We start from the raw sequence: 19,415 nt of genomic DNA on the forward strand, positions 1-19,415 counted from the left end.
AAGCTGAAAGTAGAGGAACTTCACCAATGCTTGGCCTCTCTTTTCCCTTCATGAAGTTGTGGCTTCAGTGAAGCAAATTTTGATTCAACAACTGGTTTTAACAAAATTTCCTTCAGTGGAGCATTAGCATTAGCATAGCACAAAATCAAGCTTCTCATTTTCAGCAAGACCTGTTTGCTCAGTAGCACAGCAGGTGCACACCTGACTGAGACCTTGGGGGAGCTTCAGGAAGCTGCTCTCATTTATGCCACATCTTTTGCTGTTCATTGTAACATCCTGGCTTTCAGTGGGTTTCATAATCCTTGGCAAGTAAAGTGAGAATTTACTCTAACCTTACAGGGTTGTGGGTGTTGTATGGATCCCTGGGTCTGCATCATCTCTTCCTGCCAATCCTCAGCCAAACTTAAACTCTGTAAGGATGTAAGGAGATTCAGAAATTTAAAAGATTGCCAAATTATATTCAAGGACTTTAACTCAGTAAAAGTAGAGTCTAGTGTAGAACACAGTTCTTACTAAGACTTTACCCCACCTTAAACTAAGACATTGTCTCTAACCTTAGATTTCTCCAGGTATGGAATATAGACGGTCACTTTTTAAAAATATACTTTATTTACTGAAGGATTTCTAAGAAAGCACAGAGTACATATGAAGTAACTTATCTTTCAGACCAGGAGTCAATTTATCTTATTTTTCCAGTCCCTAAAAAATGTCCTCAAGCAATTTCAACCTTACATGTTCTTAAAAAGTGAAACAAAAGAGAAAAGGATATGGCAGTGCCTTTGAAACATAATTATGCTTCATAGAAAATCTAACTGTGTTTCAGAACAAGGAATATTAACCTCTTCATTGATATTAAAGTGTTTCAAGGTAATTTTTTGATTAAAATAAAAGTATATTAGAATATTACATTAGATAGAAATGAGTAATTCTTCAGTTCTTCAAAAAAGACTCAAATATAAACGTGTAAAAAACACAAAGTTCACTAATGACCTCCACAATGCTAAGTTCAAAAGACATTTTTTGTCCTTATCTCTTTCTCACAGCTTTTGCCATGTCTGATGACTTCTTTCTTGTAGTATTTTCTTCCCCTTGATTCTGTGACACTATCATCTCCTGACTTTTGTCCAGCATCGCTGGCAGCTAGATTCATCTTCTATCTAGTCATTAAACATGGGAGTTTTTCAGAGCTTTGTCCAGCTCTCTCTTCTTACTTTACTCTTTCTCTAAAGGTGATCTCGTATGGAGCTTCCCAAACTGTTTCACATTGACAGAGAAAATGACAATATTTGCATTGCTACTCAGAGCTGGAGGCCACTGGCTCAAAGGTTTTGATCAATAACTTAGTGCACATGTATTCCATCACAGCACATCTCGTGGCACACTGGTGGGGCCCTGGGAAGCTTTGAATCAACACTCAAGTATTTAGCTATCACCAATATGCAAATAACGCACAGTTTTATATTTTTAGCCAGGTCTCATTTCTTAGTCTTACACCTGTACATCCAATTGCCACATCTCTTCTTAAATATTTGAAAGCATCTGAAATACACCATGTCTAAAACTAAGCTCATGAGCTGTGTTACCCCAGATTTGGTCTTCCTCTGATGTTCGTTCTCTTAGTGTAGGTAATCACACCATCGGGTTGTGTAAGCCTGAATTCTAGGAGATATCTTGCCATCTTTCTCTCACTCCCACCTGTGAGCCATCATCAAACAGATTCAATCTACCTCCTTAACCTCATCCCTCCTCTCTGCCTCTACACCACCTGAGTCCATAGTTCACCAAATGTTCCTGAATTATTACAGCAGCCAAACAAGTCATCTATCCTCATCTACTCTAGCTAGCTAACCCTCTAATTCACTCTCTAATCTAGAGAGTGATTAAAAAAAAATATCTAATCTGGTCATCCCTTTGCTTAAGGTAAAATTTCTCAACATGACTAACAATGCTCTGGGTGGACTAACTCAAATCCATTGTTCTGGTCAACTGTTGCTGCAAAACAAATTACCCAAAATCTTAGTGGCTTAAACCAACAAATTAATATGAGTGCTCATGATTCTGTGGGTTGTTCAGCCTCAGTTGAGTGGTTATCATGTAGAGTCTCTTATACAGTTGTAGTACGAATTTGGCAAGGGCTGAAGTCATCTGAAGGCTCAATTGGTCTGGATATCCAAGATGGCTTCTGCATTCACATGTCTGAGGGCGGGTCAGGCATCTTTCACTCCATGTAGCTAGTTTCAGGTTCCTCACAGCATGGCAGTCCTAGGGTGTTCTACTTCTTACATGACAAGTTACTTTCCCCAGAGCGTGCTTCATGAGAGACCAAGGCAAAAGCTATAAAACCTATCCTACTTCATTCTAGAGGTAAAAATTAAGTCAGAGTCAGCTTGGATTCAAGGGAAGGAACCACATGGGCTTGAATATCAGAAGACATAGTTCTTTGGAGAGGAAGAGAGCCTTTGGAGAATATCAAACACACCTACCTCTCCAATCCCATGTTGCAGCACATCCCCTACTGCTGTTTCCACTTTAGCCACACTGGCCTTCCTTCAGTTCTTTGTACTAGCCATATTCCACCCTGCTTAGGGCTTTGCCCATACAGCTTTTTATTTATTTATTTATTTATTTGGCCTGGAATGTTCTTCCAATCCCCCTTTTGCCAAGTTAACTCCTGCTCAACTTTCAGATCTCAGTCAAGCCTCAGGATAGACTTCCCTGGCTCCCGTAACCAGGTTAAATCTTACTTTATACTCTTAAGGCACTGTATATGTTTCCAACACTGTCCTCATCCCCACCACATTTTGCATTGTTTGTGCAATTATGTACTTTATGTCTCAATATCCCCCACTGCACTGGAGGAGGAGCAATGTTTGTTTTTGTCCTCCAACCACAGGGCTTGGCTAGTAACTCAAATATTTATTTGCTGAATGAACAAAAGAAATAAACTAAGTAAATTGTTTGCCTCTGTATAACAAATTATTTTTTTCTTTATGAGTTATAGTGAAATATATAACCACATTCCCATATTTGGTGCACAGATAATTAGACAACCCCAAACATAAACCACTTTTCTTTTTTTGGGGGGGGGGGTCTAGGGAAACAGGGGCAGCGTGCTGCAATTTTATTTTATTTTATTTTTTAATTTTTTAATTTTTTTAAAAATTTTATTATGTCGATATACATTGTGGCTGATTATTGTTGCCCATCACCAAAACCTCCCTCCCTCCTCCCTCCCCCCTCCCCCCCAACAATGTCCTTCCTGTTTGCTTGTTGTATCAACTTAAAGTAATTGTGGTTGTTATATCTTCTTCCCCCGCCCCCCGGTTTGTGTGTGTGTGTGTGTGTGTGTGTGTGTGTGTGTGTGTGCGCGTGTGTGTGTGTGAATTATATATTAATTTTTAGCTCCCACCAATAAGTGACAACATGTGGTATTTTTCTTTCTGTGCCTGACTTGTTTCACTTCATATAATTCTCTCAAGGTCCATCCATGTTGTTGCAAATGGCAGTATTTCATTCGTTTTTATAGCTGAGTAGTATTCCATTGTGTAGATGTACCACATTTTCCGTATCCACTCATCTGATGATGGACAGTTGGGCTGGTTCCAACTCTTGGCTATTGTAAAGAGTGCTGCGATGAACATTGGGGAACAGGTATACCTTCGACTTGATGATTTCCATTCCTCTGGGTATATTCCCAAGAGTGGGATAGCTGGGTCGTATGGTAGATCTATCTGCAATTGTTTGAGGAATCTCCATACCATTTTCCATAGAGGCTGCACCATTTTGCAGTCCCACCAACAATGTATGAGAGTTCCTTTTTCTCCGCAACCTCGCCAGCATTTATCGTTCAGAGTCTTGGATTTTAGCCATCCTAACTGAGGTTAGATGGTATCTCAGTGTGGTTCATAAACCACTTTTCACAGAGGAAATCTTATAAGTGTAAAGGTCATATTCTTTTGCCATATCCTATCTACAAAATTAGCAGGTATATAAAGGAATCAATTAATATATCTAAACTGTGTAAGTTTTGCTGTATTTTTTCTAATCTCCTTGCGAGTGACCCTAAAACTATCTTTGATTTAATTTCTATGCCTAAACAGAAGCTGGCAAGTATACCAAATGAAGCATTGTAATCAGGAGAGAGGTGATTTCCTGATCTATGCAAGAATCCAGTACTGATGGTGGAGACCACTAGAAGCATTCCACTTAGAAACCCAGGTGGATTGTTACTCAGACCACACATGATTCTTCTTGAGTTAAGACCATACTCACAATATTGTACTAACTGCTTCCCACTATATTATTAATAACCTGTCTAAAAATAAACACTCCACCAAATTTCAACCCGAAATGGAATATTTCATCTTGGGGGTGGGAACTAACATTCCTGTTCTTTAGAAGGTGTCACAAAGAGCAAAGAGATAGATAGACTGGAGAAAATACTCACTAGTTATGGCTCTTAATGTTTTTTTTAAAAAAATTAAAGTCTGAGTAATTATAAATGATACCATAAACTCATAAACTTACAAATGATATAAATGATATCATAAACATTCATTATCAAACAGCTTATTCTATTTCTGGTCTTTTGAATTCCAACTATCAACTCTAATGGTTTTCAATTACTAAAATCATCTGGTTTAATGATAGAATTTTTTTCCTACCTTCTGAAATAATTCAGTTAGGTGTTTACTCATTCTTTCTCCCAACTACAATATAGGCTCCATGATGGCATGGGTTTTGGTCAGTCTTGTTCATCTACAGCAGTGTCTGGCACCCTGTGCTGCCCTATAAATGAGCGAGTGGATAGCAGTGGTCTTCTAGAATTAGATCTTGTGAATTACTCATTATATTTATAAAGATGCTCATTTGTTATTTATCAAACAAAGATATTCTATCAAAAATGCAAATAAAATGCCTTTATTTCTCATTTTTGCTTTTTGCTTCATAGATATTATGCCATATGAAGTTAATGTTTCTAATTATCTACTCTGTCCCATCCCTTGTTAAGAAAAATTTATTTTACCATAAGGCAAACGGAGCTCTTTGCTAAATCATTGAATTTCTTCAGTTGTTAAAAGTTTTCTAGAATGAAGCCAGTTTTTCTCAGTGGCTGAACTGGAACTTGTACTTAACTGTGTAGTTTGAGGAGTCTTATCAAGTTAAACAAATATATGGCAAATAAAAAAGAAGTCTATAAGCAGGTCCATTGAGTATGAGCATTTTGGGGGAGTAATTTAACCACTGATTGATTAAAAATACAAAAACTTGAATCCAAGACAGAGGGCATGAAAATAGGTTATAGGACAGTTACTGAAATCCAAACTCTGTATCTTAAAAAACGGTCAAATACTTTGTCTTAAAAGGCTGACTTGATGAAGTTGTAACATTCTTTAATGAGTGGTTAAGCCTCTTCTATACCACACAATTTAGATAATGGTAAAATACTAATATCAAATTAGCCCATCAAAGAAAATTCCCCTACCTGGTGTCCTCTGATACAAATTTAATGCTGACCAACAAACATGACTCGTGGATTTTCTATGGGTTAGTCCCATTTTGTACCTTATTTCTCAAGCCATTGATCACACTGAATTATTCACAACTAAACATTTTTTTCTTTTGTCCTGCTTCTTGTTAAGTGTGGATTAGGATTTAGATAGTTGATTTTCAAGTTAGAATGTGTTAAATGGAAATTTTAAATAGGAGACAAGTTCAACCTGCTCTACAGCTGCTCCAATTCCAGACCTGGACTTCGAAAAAGTTGTGTTGCAAGAAACATGACCTGCCCATATTTTCAAAAGAATTAACTTTTGCTTCCTTGGGTTTTTAACTCTGCTCACACACAGACCAATCTTTCCACTGCCTTCAGGTGTTTTATAAAGTCTTGCCTTCCATTTTCTATAACTCTTGACTCCACCTTATTTCTACTATAGTGATCAATGAAAAGGCTTAGAACAAATATCTTCACATAAATCAAATACTTTGGTAAATAGAACTCCACCCTCCCCCCTTCTCCAGACTTCATTGCTATCTAATCTTTTTTTATTCTATCCGGAGAAGAAAAACAGAAATATATGCAGTATTAACTTGGGTTACTTCGTAGAAATTAATTTTAGTTATATCCTGATATGCATTTAAAAAAATCCCATCTTCTATCAAAAGTAAGGTTCTTCTTCCTCATTCACAACTAAAGCTAACACATACTCCTTACAAGTAGGAGTAACAAGAAAGGGCAGAAATCTCAGACATATTAGGAATATTGCTTAACTATATTCGTTTCGGTAAGGCAGTTCCCTGATTGAACAGAGCACTGGTGGATGAATGGTAGGAAAATGCATATTCTTCAAGCTAAAGCCCTTTCAAGGACAGATGCCAAGGTGAGCAGTACTCTGGTTTCTCAGCAACGGGAAAGGATTTGTGAATGATTGTGAAAGATTTGCACCACCTCCCAGCGGCACTTAAGGGCTGCTCTGGAAACAGCAACGCACAGCCTGGGAAATTCATGTCAAGAATTCATGTCAGGAATAAGAAGTAATGAAATACACACACCACCATCACCACCACCACCACCACCACCACCACCACCAGAAAAAAAGCCCTGCGGTGATGCTATCTGGCAGGCAGGCTCTGTCGGGAAGGCACAGTCAGCATCTTTCTCCCCCAGCCCAAGTAAGAGCCTCGCCTCCACCTCTACGCTAGAGCTCCCAGGTCTTTATCATTCTAAGCTTTTCCTTGCAAAGTAGAAAGGTCTACGCCGGCCTTACCTCTGGGGCTGCTTTCTTGCAAGTACGGTGGGGCGGTGGGAGTGACATCTCCCGAATGGGATGCTGACAGCAGAGGCGAGCGTTCGTCCACCCCATCAGCAGCCATGACTGCAGCAGTGGCGGGGCCGCGGCTTGCGGCTTCGGTGGAGGTGCTGGCTACTGCTGCTGCCGCTGCTGCCGCCTCCGGGAGGACCCAGGATGTGTCACAAGGCAGGAGGCAGGGGGAAGGGAGGGTGCGGGACCGAGAGGCGGGGGAAGGGAAGCACGCTGGGAGGCATGACTGGGGGAGGGGAGGGGAACGAGAAAGAGCGAGCACGGGGAGGGGGAGGAGGGGGAGGGGGAGAAGGGGAGGGAGTGGAGGAGCAGGAGCCCGGCCAGCCTGAGAAAAAGGGAACATGTTAGGACTGATTGAGAAAGGCAAGGGAGAGAAGGTACCAAGTGACCGAAGAGGGAAGGGGCTAAATGGGATGGAGGGGTGACAGGTCTATTTCTCTAAGGAAAAGACGGATAAAGAGCAGCCTGAAAGGGGCTAAAAGAAAAAAGGCCTATGACTTGATTACAGGAAAACTAGAGCAAACACAGATATCAAGTTTAGCTCCTCTAGGGTGGAGGAGGGGCTCTTTGCTGTCAAACTTTGCAGCAATTATATGAAGAGAGCTTATTCCTAGAGTTATCAATTCCTTCTTAAGGAGTTCTTCTTTTGTTACAAAATCATTTTTTTCAACATCTGTTGTCTAAGAAGAAGTAGATTTTTGAATGAGTGTTAGCATTCCCTTTTCCTTGTCAGTTTTCACACATGAAGGTTGGCATTACCTCTTTGGCATTCTAATCTTGTAGCTTATTGAAACTATGCGTAGTGCGTTCGCCTTTACAAGTTTCATTTTACAAAATAGGTTGCCATTTTAGTTTTGTTTCTGTACTAAATTGTCCCTGACACATATACAATAATGAAGCTTATAAATAATGTAAAACAATTAAAAACAATTTTCTTGAGATAATGTTTTAAAATAATTTTTCACTTGTAAAAGAGTAAAATAAGGCTAAGCACTGACAAATATTGTTTGCTTGGCGAAACTTTAGTCAGGCTTCTGAATCTTTTGCTAGGCTCATCTGTGCACTTCCTTGTGAAATCCAGTTTTATCAAAGAACCCTGCTAAGTCAGTTTAGCAATAAACCCACACCATCAAGATCTAATCATCCCGGATGTCTAATCAGGTCCCTCATCCTTGGCTATCCCCCCAGGTGATGTCTGATCACCCTGGCTTGTCTTTAGCAAGAATCCAGCTAGATTGGTTGAGCCAGAATCCCCCTTACACCTGATGTTTCCTCCTAGTAATTTTCTATCCACTGACTTGAACTGTGCTGCTTAGCTAGAAATTCCTACTTGCCCATGCTCTATTCAGAGTTGAGCCCAATCTCTCTCCACCACTGCAAGACCTTGTTGTAGTGGTCTCTCTATACCCATCTTGATGGTTCTGAATAAAGTCTTCCTTACCATGCTTTAACAAGTATCACTGAGTATTTTTTTTTCTTTAAAAGCATAGTTCTTGCTTTGTTTTCTATGTTTCTTTTTTCTTTTCTTTCTTCTTCTTTCTTTTTTTTTTCTTGTTTGGTGTTTTGCTGTATTATCCTAATGTGGTTTGCAATAGGAAAATAGTCATTGTTCTAGAATAATAATTCTCTTGCAGTGATTGAGTCACTCAGAAAACATTTATACTCGTTTACTGGGTCTACAAAGATAACTAAGCCATGTCTCAGTCCTCAATATGCCTGAGAGATGTACAGTTAAAAACACACAGAAAATGAGGCTGGTAGTCCCAGCTGAAGATTTAAGTGGGAATGAGGAAAAGCAGACTTTAGAAATTTGAAACTACTTCTCATATTACATTAAGAAGGGTCCTTGTTTTGTTCTTAAAGACATATTCTTTCTTCCAGAAAAATCCATTTACGCACCAGCTAGAAATCCTAAGTGAAAATCAAATAATGATGTTTTCTCTTATGTAGCATCTTTACTGGTCAATAGCCTCAGGGTACAATACAATGTACTAATCCCCATATAATATAACCCAAGGGCATTTATTGGTCCCCGGGAACCTGGAAAGTGAAGGATCAGGATGTAGCACTCCCTGCAAAAGTACCTATAATTTACAAAATGAACAGATGCATTTTTATTGTTGCAGCCTAGAGGCTGAGTTAAAGAAAATTATAAGAAAAATCAACAAAATTTTATTACTATAATGTCCTATTATGGAACCTATTATACTCCATTGTAACAGTGTATTTATTTTTTCACTTCCCACCCACCCTCCACCCCTACCTAACTTTATGAGATCAGAAACCATATATATATTATCCACAATTATATCCCCAGTATGTAGCACAATGCCTGGCACATAAGTAAGCACTCAATATTTTCCAAATAAATAAGCAAATGACTGAGTGAGCAAATCCTGCACAGTCCCAGAATCTTACTAAAATAAATTGTTTGGAACAAAAATGTTAAGAGTATTTTTTGACTTTTTGATGAAGATGATAGTTTTGCCGTTTAACTGACCTATGTTTTTATTGTTTTCTTATATCTCCACAATGAAGGGTTTTTTTTTGCCCAAGTAATAATCAGTATACAGGTTTTTTTTTTCCCCCTCTATTTATCCATTTCAGAGCTCACTTGAAGCTAATAAGTTATTCTTCTTACACTATGAAAGGTAGTTAATATACCGAGATTATATTTGCAGCAATGTCAAGTTTCATGAAAAGCTAAAAACTTTTATTAGATGAGTATCACTTCATTCTAATTTTAAAATAGTATTATGGTTTATGTTTACTCAATAAATGTTAAATAACACTCATCAATCCAAGCTTTTTTATGATTACGATACTTTGCCATCGCTACTCATAAGATGAGATAATGTGTCTGTTGGAATAAAAGGTACTATATAAACAGACAATATATGAGATGTAATGTGCAAGGCATCTGCAAAAAGATCTTGGGAAGATTTGTATTATTATTATTTATTTTTATTTTTATTTTTTTTAAAGATGACCGGTAAGGGGATCTCAACCCTTGACTTGGTGTTGTCAGCACCATGCTCAGCCAGTGAGCTAATCGGCCATCCCTATATGGGATCCAAACCCGGGGCCCTGGTGTTATCAGCACCACACTCTCCCGAGTGAGCCATGGGCCGGCCCGTATTATTTTTTAATATTATTTTTCCACAGACTTTTTGAAGTACTCTTGTTCTTGGGGTGTTATTCCAGTTATCAATTACTTCATGATTCTGTAGGTTGATTGGGTGGTTATTCTGGGCTTACTCAAGCAGCGGCATTCAGCTGGAAGGTTTGCTGGGGGCTGGGCTCAACTGGGACATCTGGGATGGCTGGACATCTCTCTCCTTGTAGTCTTCATTCTGGGCTTCTTCACATGCCTAGGAATGTCAGAGCAGTATTCTAAGATGTAGGTTCTAAGGTGATGGTGGAAGATGTAGGTTCTGGTTCTCAAATATTGTCACTCCTATCACATTCTCCCCCTATCTAGCTTTCTCAGCCTTCCTCCCACCCTAACAAAGTTTGGTGCCCAGAGGCATTTTTTCATGGTCAAAGAAAGTCACAAGGCCAGTGGAAAGAATAGATTTCATCTTTTCACAGGAGAAGTAGCAATGTCACATTGCAAAGGGGCATGGAACACAGGAAAGCATGATCCATTGGAGGCTACTATGTAACAATCTGCCACAGTCTCCCCTCTAATCATAGTGGTTCACGTCTCCCTCACAGGCAGACTATACTTAACCACTCCCAAGACCCTAATCTCTCATTTAATTATAAGTCTACTTTCTGTACCTTGTCACCTAAATCAAGTCCAAGTGCAGACAAAGCTTCTGGGGTATGATTCTAAAGGTTCAGCTTCTTGGAGACAGAACCTGTTGACCCAGAAACCTGTGAACTACAAAGACAAAGTATATCTCCTTCTTATCTTCCATCCCTAACCTCTGACATTTAACAGTGGAACAGGAACGGGATAACAGCCATAAACACTCCAGTTTTGTAAGGTGAGGGGAGGAGGAAGGGGCATTCTCAATAAAAGGTACACAGCATACACTAGACCACACAATTCTGAAATCCAGTTGGGCATGTGTCACCAGGTCCCTTGACCCCAGAGGCAGGAGGTGCTCCTAAGAATGGCACAGTTCTGCTCCTGGTGCAATTCCCCATTTCCTCATGGATTACACTCCTTAGCTTTTGGCCTTGCCCATTGAGTCCATTTTTCCCTAAGAAATGGCTGCTGCTTGCAGCTGAGCAGCTTTATCAGCCTGCCTCCTGCCCAAAGAAGGTTGAGAGCCCAGAGGCATCTTTTTATTTCGAACTGTCTCTGTCCTTTCTAATCCAAATTGATACAACATCCTTAAAAATTTGTGAGCCTCCAGTAAATTTGATTGGGGTTTACCTCATGCCCCCAAAGTTGCAAACAATTCTTTTTGAGATCGGTATCTCTCTATGGTGGGCCACATTTGAGGCCCTTTAGATTCTTAGAAGCTCCTTTGTCTGTTCAAGGAAGTCTCCAAGTCACTGCCTTGAGTCTCTCAGAAGTTTTAAGGAGGAGTGTTACAGCCATATTCCTGATTTGAATTTTATCCTGAGGCTATTTCTTACACTGAGAATCTTTCCCAGATGAAAGACTTGGGCCCTCTATATTACCTCAAAATCCCTGGGCTCTCTGTATTTCCTCTAAATTCTATTATAAACTGAAACCTCCTTCTTTAGTTCACCTCTGTGGTGTACAAAATAATGCCTTCCCAAAGGTGTCTATACTCTAATCTCCAGAACTTGTGAATATTTCACCTTACATAGCAACAGGGATTTTGTAAATATGATTACAGGGTGCAGACACTCAGATGGGGAGATTATCCTGGATGACCCAAGTGGGCCAAACTTAATCATATGAATCTTTAAGAGCTGAGAACCTTGCCCAACTGTGGTTAAAGAGATTCACAGAAGGAGAGATTCGAAGTGTGAAGAGGACTCAACCTACCATTGCTGCCTTTGAAAAGTAGGAAAAGAACCAGAGTGCAGGGAGCCTCTAGAAGCTGGTAATGAATGACCTTCAGCTGACAACAGAAAAGAAACGTGAATTTCAGTCCAACAACCACAAAGAACTGGATTCTGCAAATCAACCCAACGAGCAAGGACATGGATCTTCATCTAGATCTTCCAGGATGGAAAAAGCCTTGCGAATACTTTAACTTAGTTCAGTAGAGCCATGTTGGACTTCTGACTTACAGAACCATACAAATCATAAATGTGTGTTATTTAAGCCAGTCAGTTTATGTAATTTTTTATGGCATCAATAGAAAACAGTGACAAACTTTCTCTTGCAATACCTCATCAAACACAGCTAAAAGAAGCAAATCGTAGCTTTTTATATTCTCCATGAAAATAACTTTAGTGAAATCAAGTTCATTACGCATATTTTCTACCTTCCAAATTACCACAGGCAACAGTTAATCAGTCCACCTCCGTTCTCTAGTCACCAATAACAATTTCCTTCCTACTCTTCTAGCTTCACTAGTTTCCTCTCCACCCCTTCTAGCACTGGCCTGCCACCTGGCCCTAAAGACAATGCCATATATTTTGGGTTTTATTAGAGCAATACCAATTTCTGTTACATATATCTATTGCTTCGTACTTTCAGTACCCATTTCTGTTGCCTTTATCTGTTGCTTTATACTTTCAGCATCACATTCTGTTTCATTTATCTATTGCTTTGTAAGAATACACCACCCTAAAACTTGGTGGATTAAAATAATGTATTATTTTTCACAGTCATGAGGGTTGGCCAGGTAGTCTTCTGCTGAGTCTCACATGCACCCACTTAGGCAGAGGCATTGAGCTGGTGGATCAGCTGGGGAATGGGCTCAGCTGAGAAAGCTGGTGTGCAGAACCTCTCTTTCCAAATGCACTTTCCTCCTCAGCTTCTTCATTGCAGCATGGCAGTCTCGGGATAGGGTCCCTGGAGGGCAAAGGCAGATGCTGCAAGGCCTCATAAATCCAAGGTTTTGGAACACATGCAAGGTTATCTGCCACATTCTATTTGTCAGAGCAAGTCCATTGGTCAGAACAAGGTTGGCCCATATTCAAGTGGGTAGAGGGATAAATTTAGTATCTTGATGGAAGTGTGGCAATGGCACATGCAAAGGTGCATGGGTACAGAGAAGTATGATTCATGGGGGGCCATATATAGTGATCTGTCACAGCTACAAATAATTTTCCATGTAAAAATAACATAGAGAAAGACAAAGAAGTGTTCTTCACAGGACAACATGCTTTTGGAAAAAGTTCAATATAAAATTCTAAATCCAAATGAGAAGCATATTTTTATAAATATCTATGTAATGTAAAATATACTCATATTAATTATGTCCTTGCTAAGGTGATAACTACTTTCCTCAGTGCATATCAAAATTCAACTTCTACTTTCTCATCCTGGCATCTCTTTCTTCCCTGTGACATGGAGAGCCCAGCATTGGGAACTGGATAGAATTATATTTGAATCCACTACTGTTGAGTGGTGATTTAGTTAAGCTAGTTTAATTTCTCTGTACTTCATGTGTCTAATTGGTCTGTAAAACAGAGATAATATTATTCCTCCCTCACGGAGTATTTATGATAATTAAATGAGAAAATGTATGGAACATTCCATCAGTGCTTGACACATAGATCTGCCATAAATATGAGGTTTTTTTTACCACTCTCCTTTTAAAACTCTATTTGAATGAAAACCGGGGGCTAGGCATCACAAAACTAAGCTAGAAGCACAATGAGCTGAAATACATTTGTATTTTTAACTCATTAATTTATTTACAGTTGCCTTACAGATGTACGGAAGGATTTCAGTGTGCAATCTGCATGCTTAATGCAAAAACTCTAGTATATCTCAGCAAGCCTAAGGGGGGTTGTATTTAAGCATGTAGATTCCTAGGTCTTTTGGAAATGCCTATTAAGGGGCCTTGAGGGATGTTATCAGACCTAAGAAACAGGAATTTAGATTTCACATAAAGGATAACATGTAAATGCCCTTTCTTTATATTCGTACCCTGGAAAAGCAGGCAAATTATTCTTGGGTTAGGAAAACTTGAAGAATGGGTACTCTACCAAGCCCAGGGAAAAAAGCTTTACCTTCAGCTCCAAGGGATTTTATTTACTTTTCTAGCAGACAGAGTTATAATCCTGAGAGAGTAAGGTCATGTTCAGGAGTTGAAGAGGGGGCAACATCTTGCAGAAACAGTAGAGGAGGGTTGAAGGCTTGACTGCAGTCACAGAAGAGTCCAGGAAGGTGGACGGAAGGCTAGAGCCAGCTGGTAGACCAGAGCCAGAGCAGCCTAGTAGGGCAATGCAGGAAAGCTAAGGAACAGGTGTTGAATGGAACCAGTGGTGATCAAAAGGGATCTCATTTCTCTGTATGACCTCCAGAAACTTAGGAAAAAGGACAAGACCACATAGTTCCTTCCCAACTGAACAGTTCCTTGGAGCAGGGCATCATGGGAATTCTGTTGGCACTAATGTTGCAGGAAATCTCTAGAGAGCTCAAGCCTGTGGTCTTGACGATATGGTGTTCTCCTCTTTTATGTTCTTGTCAATCCTTCAAAGCCTCATTTAAATGTTGGAGCTGAAATTAATTTTTTCTCCACTATATTCACATGATACTTTTTACTATGATCACATCACTTATATCATTCTATTTGACATATATACATGAGAAAAGACTACTTTTTTTTATAGCATTCAGGATAGAACTGCATACATAGCTGATACTCAATAACTTTTTTAAAAAAAATAATTAGTTCGTTCTAGATTGCCTCTTATTGTCCATTTCATGAGTGAAATGGGGGTAGCTGTCATACATCTCACAGAATGCTAATAAGACTAAAACAAGATGAAAGCTCTTTAAGCACTCCCAGGAAGAAAAGAGTGAAATGCAAGAGTGAAGTACAAAGTCCTATAGAGGACATGTAACTTCAAGTTGTGTGAAACTTTCCCTGTTGATAGAAAACATAGCTAGGGTCCAAAGATGAGGACAAAGAAGCAATAAGTACCCCATGTAACAAATCAGTAGAACTGTCCCCTCAGTAACCACAAGGAGAGTGGGGAGGAGGAAAATAGGAATTGCTGGGGTCGCACTTTGTTGGTTTAGGACACATTGCTGTAGCCTTCCCTTACCCCTCTACAAAAAAACAAGTGAGAAGGGCTCCAAGTGACTCACTTGCAAAGTCTGGAGGTGTCTGCAAAAATGGAAAACTAGTACTTCATTTTCTCGTTGTGCATCAAACTAGGACACAGGTTAGTGGATCTTCTCAAAGCCTATGTGAACAGGAAAACAGAACTGAAGAATGGTGGCAGGGCAAATGGGGAGTCCGGTAGTGTGGCCCAGCTATCACTTCTGCTTCGAGGAGAACATGTGAGTTTCCAGTAGGCCCAGTGAGCACCACAAAAAAATAGCTGGGCTAGTGCCTTCATGCTGACACCAACACAAAAGCTAACCACGAAGTGAGAAAAAACAGCAACAAGAGCCCATGGAGTATACCAGTAAATGCAAGATCTGCGGAGAATTGGAAGACAAGAAGCAGGGTGCTGTGGACTAGGAAGGCTCCTGAAAGAACTCACACGGGTGTCTCTTCTAGAATTTCAGTATTCGAGTACCTGCCATCAAGTGGGCATTGTCAATCGACGGTCACCGTTGGCCCAAGGATTAGTGCCAAATAGCAGAAGGAAGACAATAGTGGCCCTGTGAATCCTTCTAACTCCTTCTTGTGTCAACTCACAGGAGAAGCTAGAATCTAGAAGAGGGAATAAGAAGCTGAGGCCTATGGGCAAACTATACTCTTGTCCCCAAGGCAGGAAATGAAAAGGAGGTAAAAAGAAGAACATATCCCCTCGCCATTTCAGGTCCCTCAAGCCACAATGCTAGCAGGTTACCAAAAAGAAGAAATCTTTCACGTGGATAGAAAATTGGATTTAGACTAAGTGGATTTCCAATCATTGTAATCGACCAGGACATTATAGAATTTACCCAATGTGATGATGTGATAAGATATCTGCTGGAATTTAAAATGTCCCTGTTAAGGGCAGTATTTGGAGAAAAGTGTAAACATTTCTAATTTGTACCTAGACAAGTTTGTTTAATAATCTGAAGAAAGAGAGAGAGAGAAATACATAGAAATATATATGACTGTAGCCTCAAATGCACTCTCCTTGATTCAAACATTTTTGACTAAAAATATAAGTATTCTGTACTAAATGCTGGGCCTACAAAGATGAGACAATATTGAGGTAAATCATTCCTTCCTTTGACAGAAGTAAACACAATTGCAAGAGGCTGGGAAGAGTGCCAATGCTTATTGAAAATGTGACCACTTGTTATGTTTGTCATAATTGTTACAAATTATTTTAGTCAAAAATACTTCTGCTAATGTATGAGAAAAATTATCTCAATGTGGTAACATCATGGTATCTTAATTTATAATGATGTTTCAATATCATATACTGCTAGATCTGGTGTGTAATTAAGCATTTTTTATTGAGGCATTTAGCTTGCTGAACAATGCATTTTTCCTACTAACAACACTTGGTTTTGATGTATTGTTCTTACCACTTAGTCTCCTTGCTAGTGTTTCCAAATTAATGGTCTCAACTAGAGTAACATCCCGGTAGGTTGTTAGTTTAACTCAGTGTATTCTCATGCTATCTAGAAACATCTTGGGAAGAAAGCCCAGAAAAATGCCCAGAAAAATTAGTGGAAGTGGTAGAAAATAGGCTTAGCTACTCTTTTCTTTTTTTGTAAAAAAGGATAAGCGTACCCATAACTAAATTGTGTCCCTCCTTTCCCGTCCATTTGTAGAAGCCTAACCTCCAGTGTGACTATATTTGGAGATAGGACGTTTTGTAATAATTAAGGTTAATGTGGTCATAAGAATGGAGCCCTAATTCAATAGAATTAGTGTCCTTATAAGAAGAGATACCATAGAGCGTGCTTGCTTGCTCTCTCCACAAGCACGCACTGAGAAAAGGCCACATAAGGACACAGTGAGAAGGTGGCCACTTGTAAGTTAGGAAGAAAGGCCTCACTAGAAACCAAATCCTGCTGGACCTTGATCTTGGACTTCCAGGCTCCGGAACTGTGAGAAAATAAATTTCTGTTGTTTAAACTATACTGTCAGTGGTGTTCTGTTATGATGGCCCAAGCATGTACAATCTAGAAAAAATAATATTATTTAAAAAAATCTTTTTAGCCCTTGGAGACACACACTTCACAGAGGAGCCTATTTGAGACCATAGAAGCAGTCGATAAATGTAAAAACACATTTCATGAGAAACTTCCTTTTCCTGTGGTTTCAGAAACCAGCTGGGTAAAAAAAAATTACTGTAACCTCTTTAAAAATTGATATCCTGAGCACTTCCTTCTGTGAAATATAGAACCGTCTTCTGGTTTTATTTTTTGCTTTTGATTCCATCTCATTTGACTGTCTGACCCGTAAGTGCATCATCCCAGTTTATTTAACCAGTTTTTTTATTTTTCAGTGTTTCAGAATTTTTGCAATGTTTTACTACTCATTCGTTCCTTCAATAAATGTTCATTGAGCACCTTCTATATACCACATATCGTTCTAAGTGACACAAATCCCTGACCTCATTATAACAGAAGAAGATAGAACTCAGTTTAACAAGGCTATGTAATGTATCAGATGGTGACAAATGTTATGGAAAGAAATAGGAAAGGGCGTAGAGGGAACACATTGTTTTTTTACATGGAGGGATTAGGGTCAGTTTCCACTGACACTTGAGCAGAAATGTGGACACTGAAAAGCAAAGCCCTGAGGAGGAAGCGTGCTTGCTTTATGTATGAACAGCGAAGAAGTCTCTGTAGTCTGAGCAGAGTGAGTTGGCAGCATAGAGGTGGGGAGTGACAGATGAGATCAGAGAAGTCTGGTGTGGACTGCGGTGGGGCAGATCACATGGGGCCAGTTTGGCTTTTCCTCTGAATGAGAAAGCTTGGAAGATTTGAAAAGTGATTTGATATAATATATGTTTCAAAAGGATTACAATGGCTACCGTGTTAAAATTGGACTATATGTAAGAAAGACAGGAGTATAGGTGTAAAGAAGAAATCAGATTCTGGATATATTGTGAAGGTAGATCTAACATAATTTGCTGATCAATTTCATGTAGAGTATAAGAGACAGAAGTCAAGGATGACTTCAGTCAATCTTTGAACACTTTTCTCATTATTTCTGATAAACTTTTGAGTTGGAATACTGAATCAAAGACTGCACATTTTAAAATCTTTTGGATGTATATAAGGTACTTCAAAAAGTTCATGGGAAGATTCATATTATCATTCAATTCTATTTTTCCATGAACTTTTTGAAGTACCCTTGTATTGCTAAATTTTTCTTTGGAAACTGAGAAACATTTTTTTCCCTCACTTGTGGTGTCAGAGACTGTCCATTTCTCTGCATCCCAGGAAAATGACATGGAGTATTATCACTATTATTATTATTTTTTTTTAAGGTGACCAGTAAGGGGATCTTAACCCTTGACTTGGTGTTGTCAGCACCATGCTCACCCACTGAACTAACCAGCCATCCCTTTATGGGATTCAAACCCGTGGCCTTGGTGTTATCAGCACCACGCTCTCCCACATGAGCCATGGGCTGGCCCCATATAATCATTATTTTTAATATTGACAGTTTAATAGGAAAAGATTTTTTTGTAATTTATTTAGTTTTGTTCTTAATGACTCTGAATATTATTTAATGTTTTTATTGGTCATTGGTATTGGCTATTTTCCATTTTTTTCATCATTTAGAATTTTTAATTATAATTCTTATATAAAATTTTATTTGTTTATCAATAGAACCCATTTTCTTTTCTTCCTGAGAACCCAGCTAAACTGCATTTCCAAGCCATCCTTGCACTTAGGTGTATGTAGGTCACTCAGTGTTTCTGAGGAACCTGCCTTATCTACCTGGATGGTTTGTTACCAACCTCACTTGTCATGTATTCTCACTGGTCTCACCAATAACTCTAGCCACACTAGTTAAAACTAACTATTCAGACTAGCTAAAATGGTCACATGCAGCTATCTCTTAATGCTGGCCTGCATGATAAGAGGAGCTTTTTTTTTTCCCCCCAATAATATCATTTATGTTGAATTGAATAATAGGAAGATGTATTTATATCCAATTGCCACTGTAACAAATTACCACAAACTAAGTGGCTTAAACCAATGCAAATTTATTATCTTATAGTTCTGGAGGTCAGAAGTCCAACATGATTTCACTAGGCTAATAAATCCAAGCTGTCAACAATGCTGCATTCCTTTGTGGAGGTTCTAGGAGAGAATCCATCTTCTTACATTTTCTGGCTTCAAGAGACCACCAACATTCCTTAGCTCATGGCTGACTCCTTCCTCTATTTTCAAAGCCAGCAGTACCACATTTTCAGATCTCTGACTTTGACTCTGCTGCCTTCTTCCTTCTCTTATAAGGACACTTGTGATTATTCACATGGATGATCCAAGAAGATATTTCCATCTCAATACCCTTACCTTAATCACATCTGCAAAGTCCCTTTTGCCATGTGTTATGGTCTGAAAGT

General features: G+C 39.1%; 1 protein-coding gene across 1 annotated transcript in view; it reads right to left on the reverse strand.

Moving 5' to 3' along the window:
* PIP4P2 (phosphatidylinositol-4,5-bisphosphate 4-phosphatase 2) overlaps window positions 1-6,873 on the reverse strand; it is a 49,105-nt gene extending 42,232 nt beyond the window's left edge. Inside the window, exon 1 of the mRNA XM_063080112.1 lies at window positions 6,768-6,873. Coding sequence (XP_062936182.1) covers window positions 6,768-6,873 — 106 coding nt within the window. The remainder of the gene's footprint in view (window positions 1-6,767) is intronic.
* Window positions 6,874-19,415: the final 12,542 nt, after the last annotated feature.

This window comes from Cynocephalus volans, chromosome 15, assembly GCF_027409185.1.
Source record: "Cynocephalus volans isolate mCynVol1 chromosome 15, mCynVol1.pri, whole genome shotgun sequence".
Classification (NCBI taxonomy): Eukaryota; Metazoa; Chordata; class Mammalia; order Dermoptera; family Cynocephalidae; genus Cynocephalus; species Cynocephalus volans.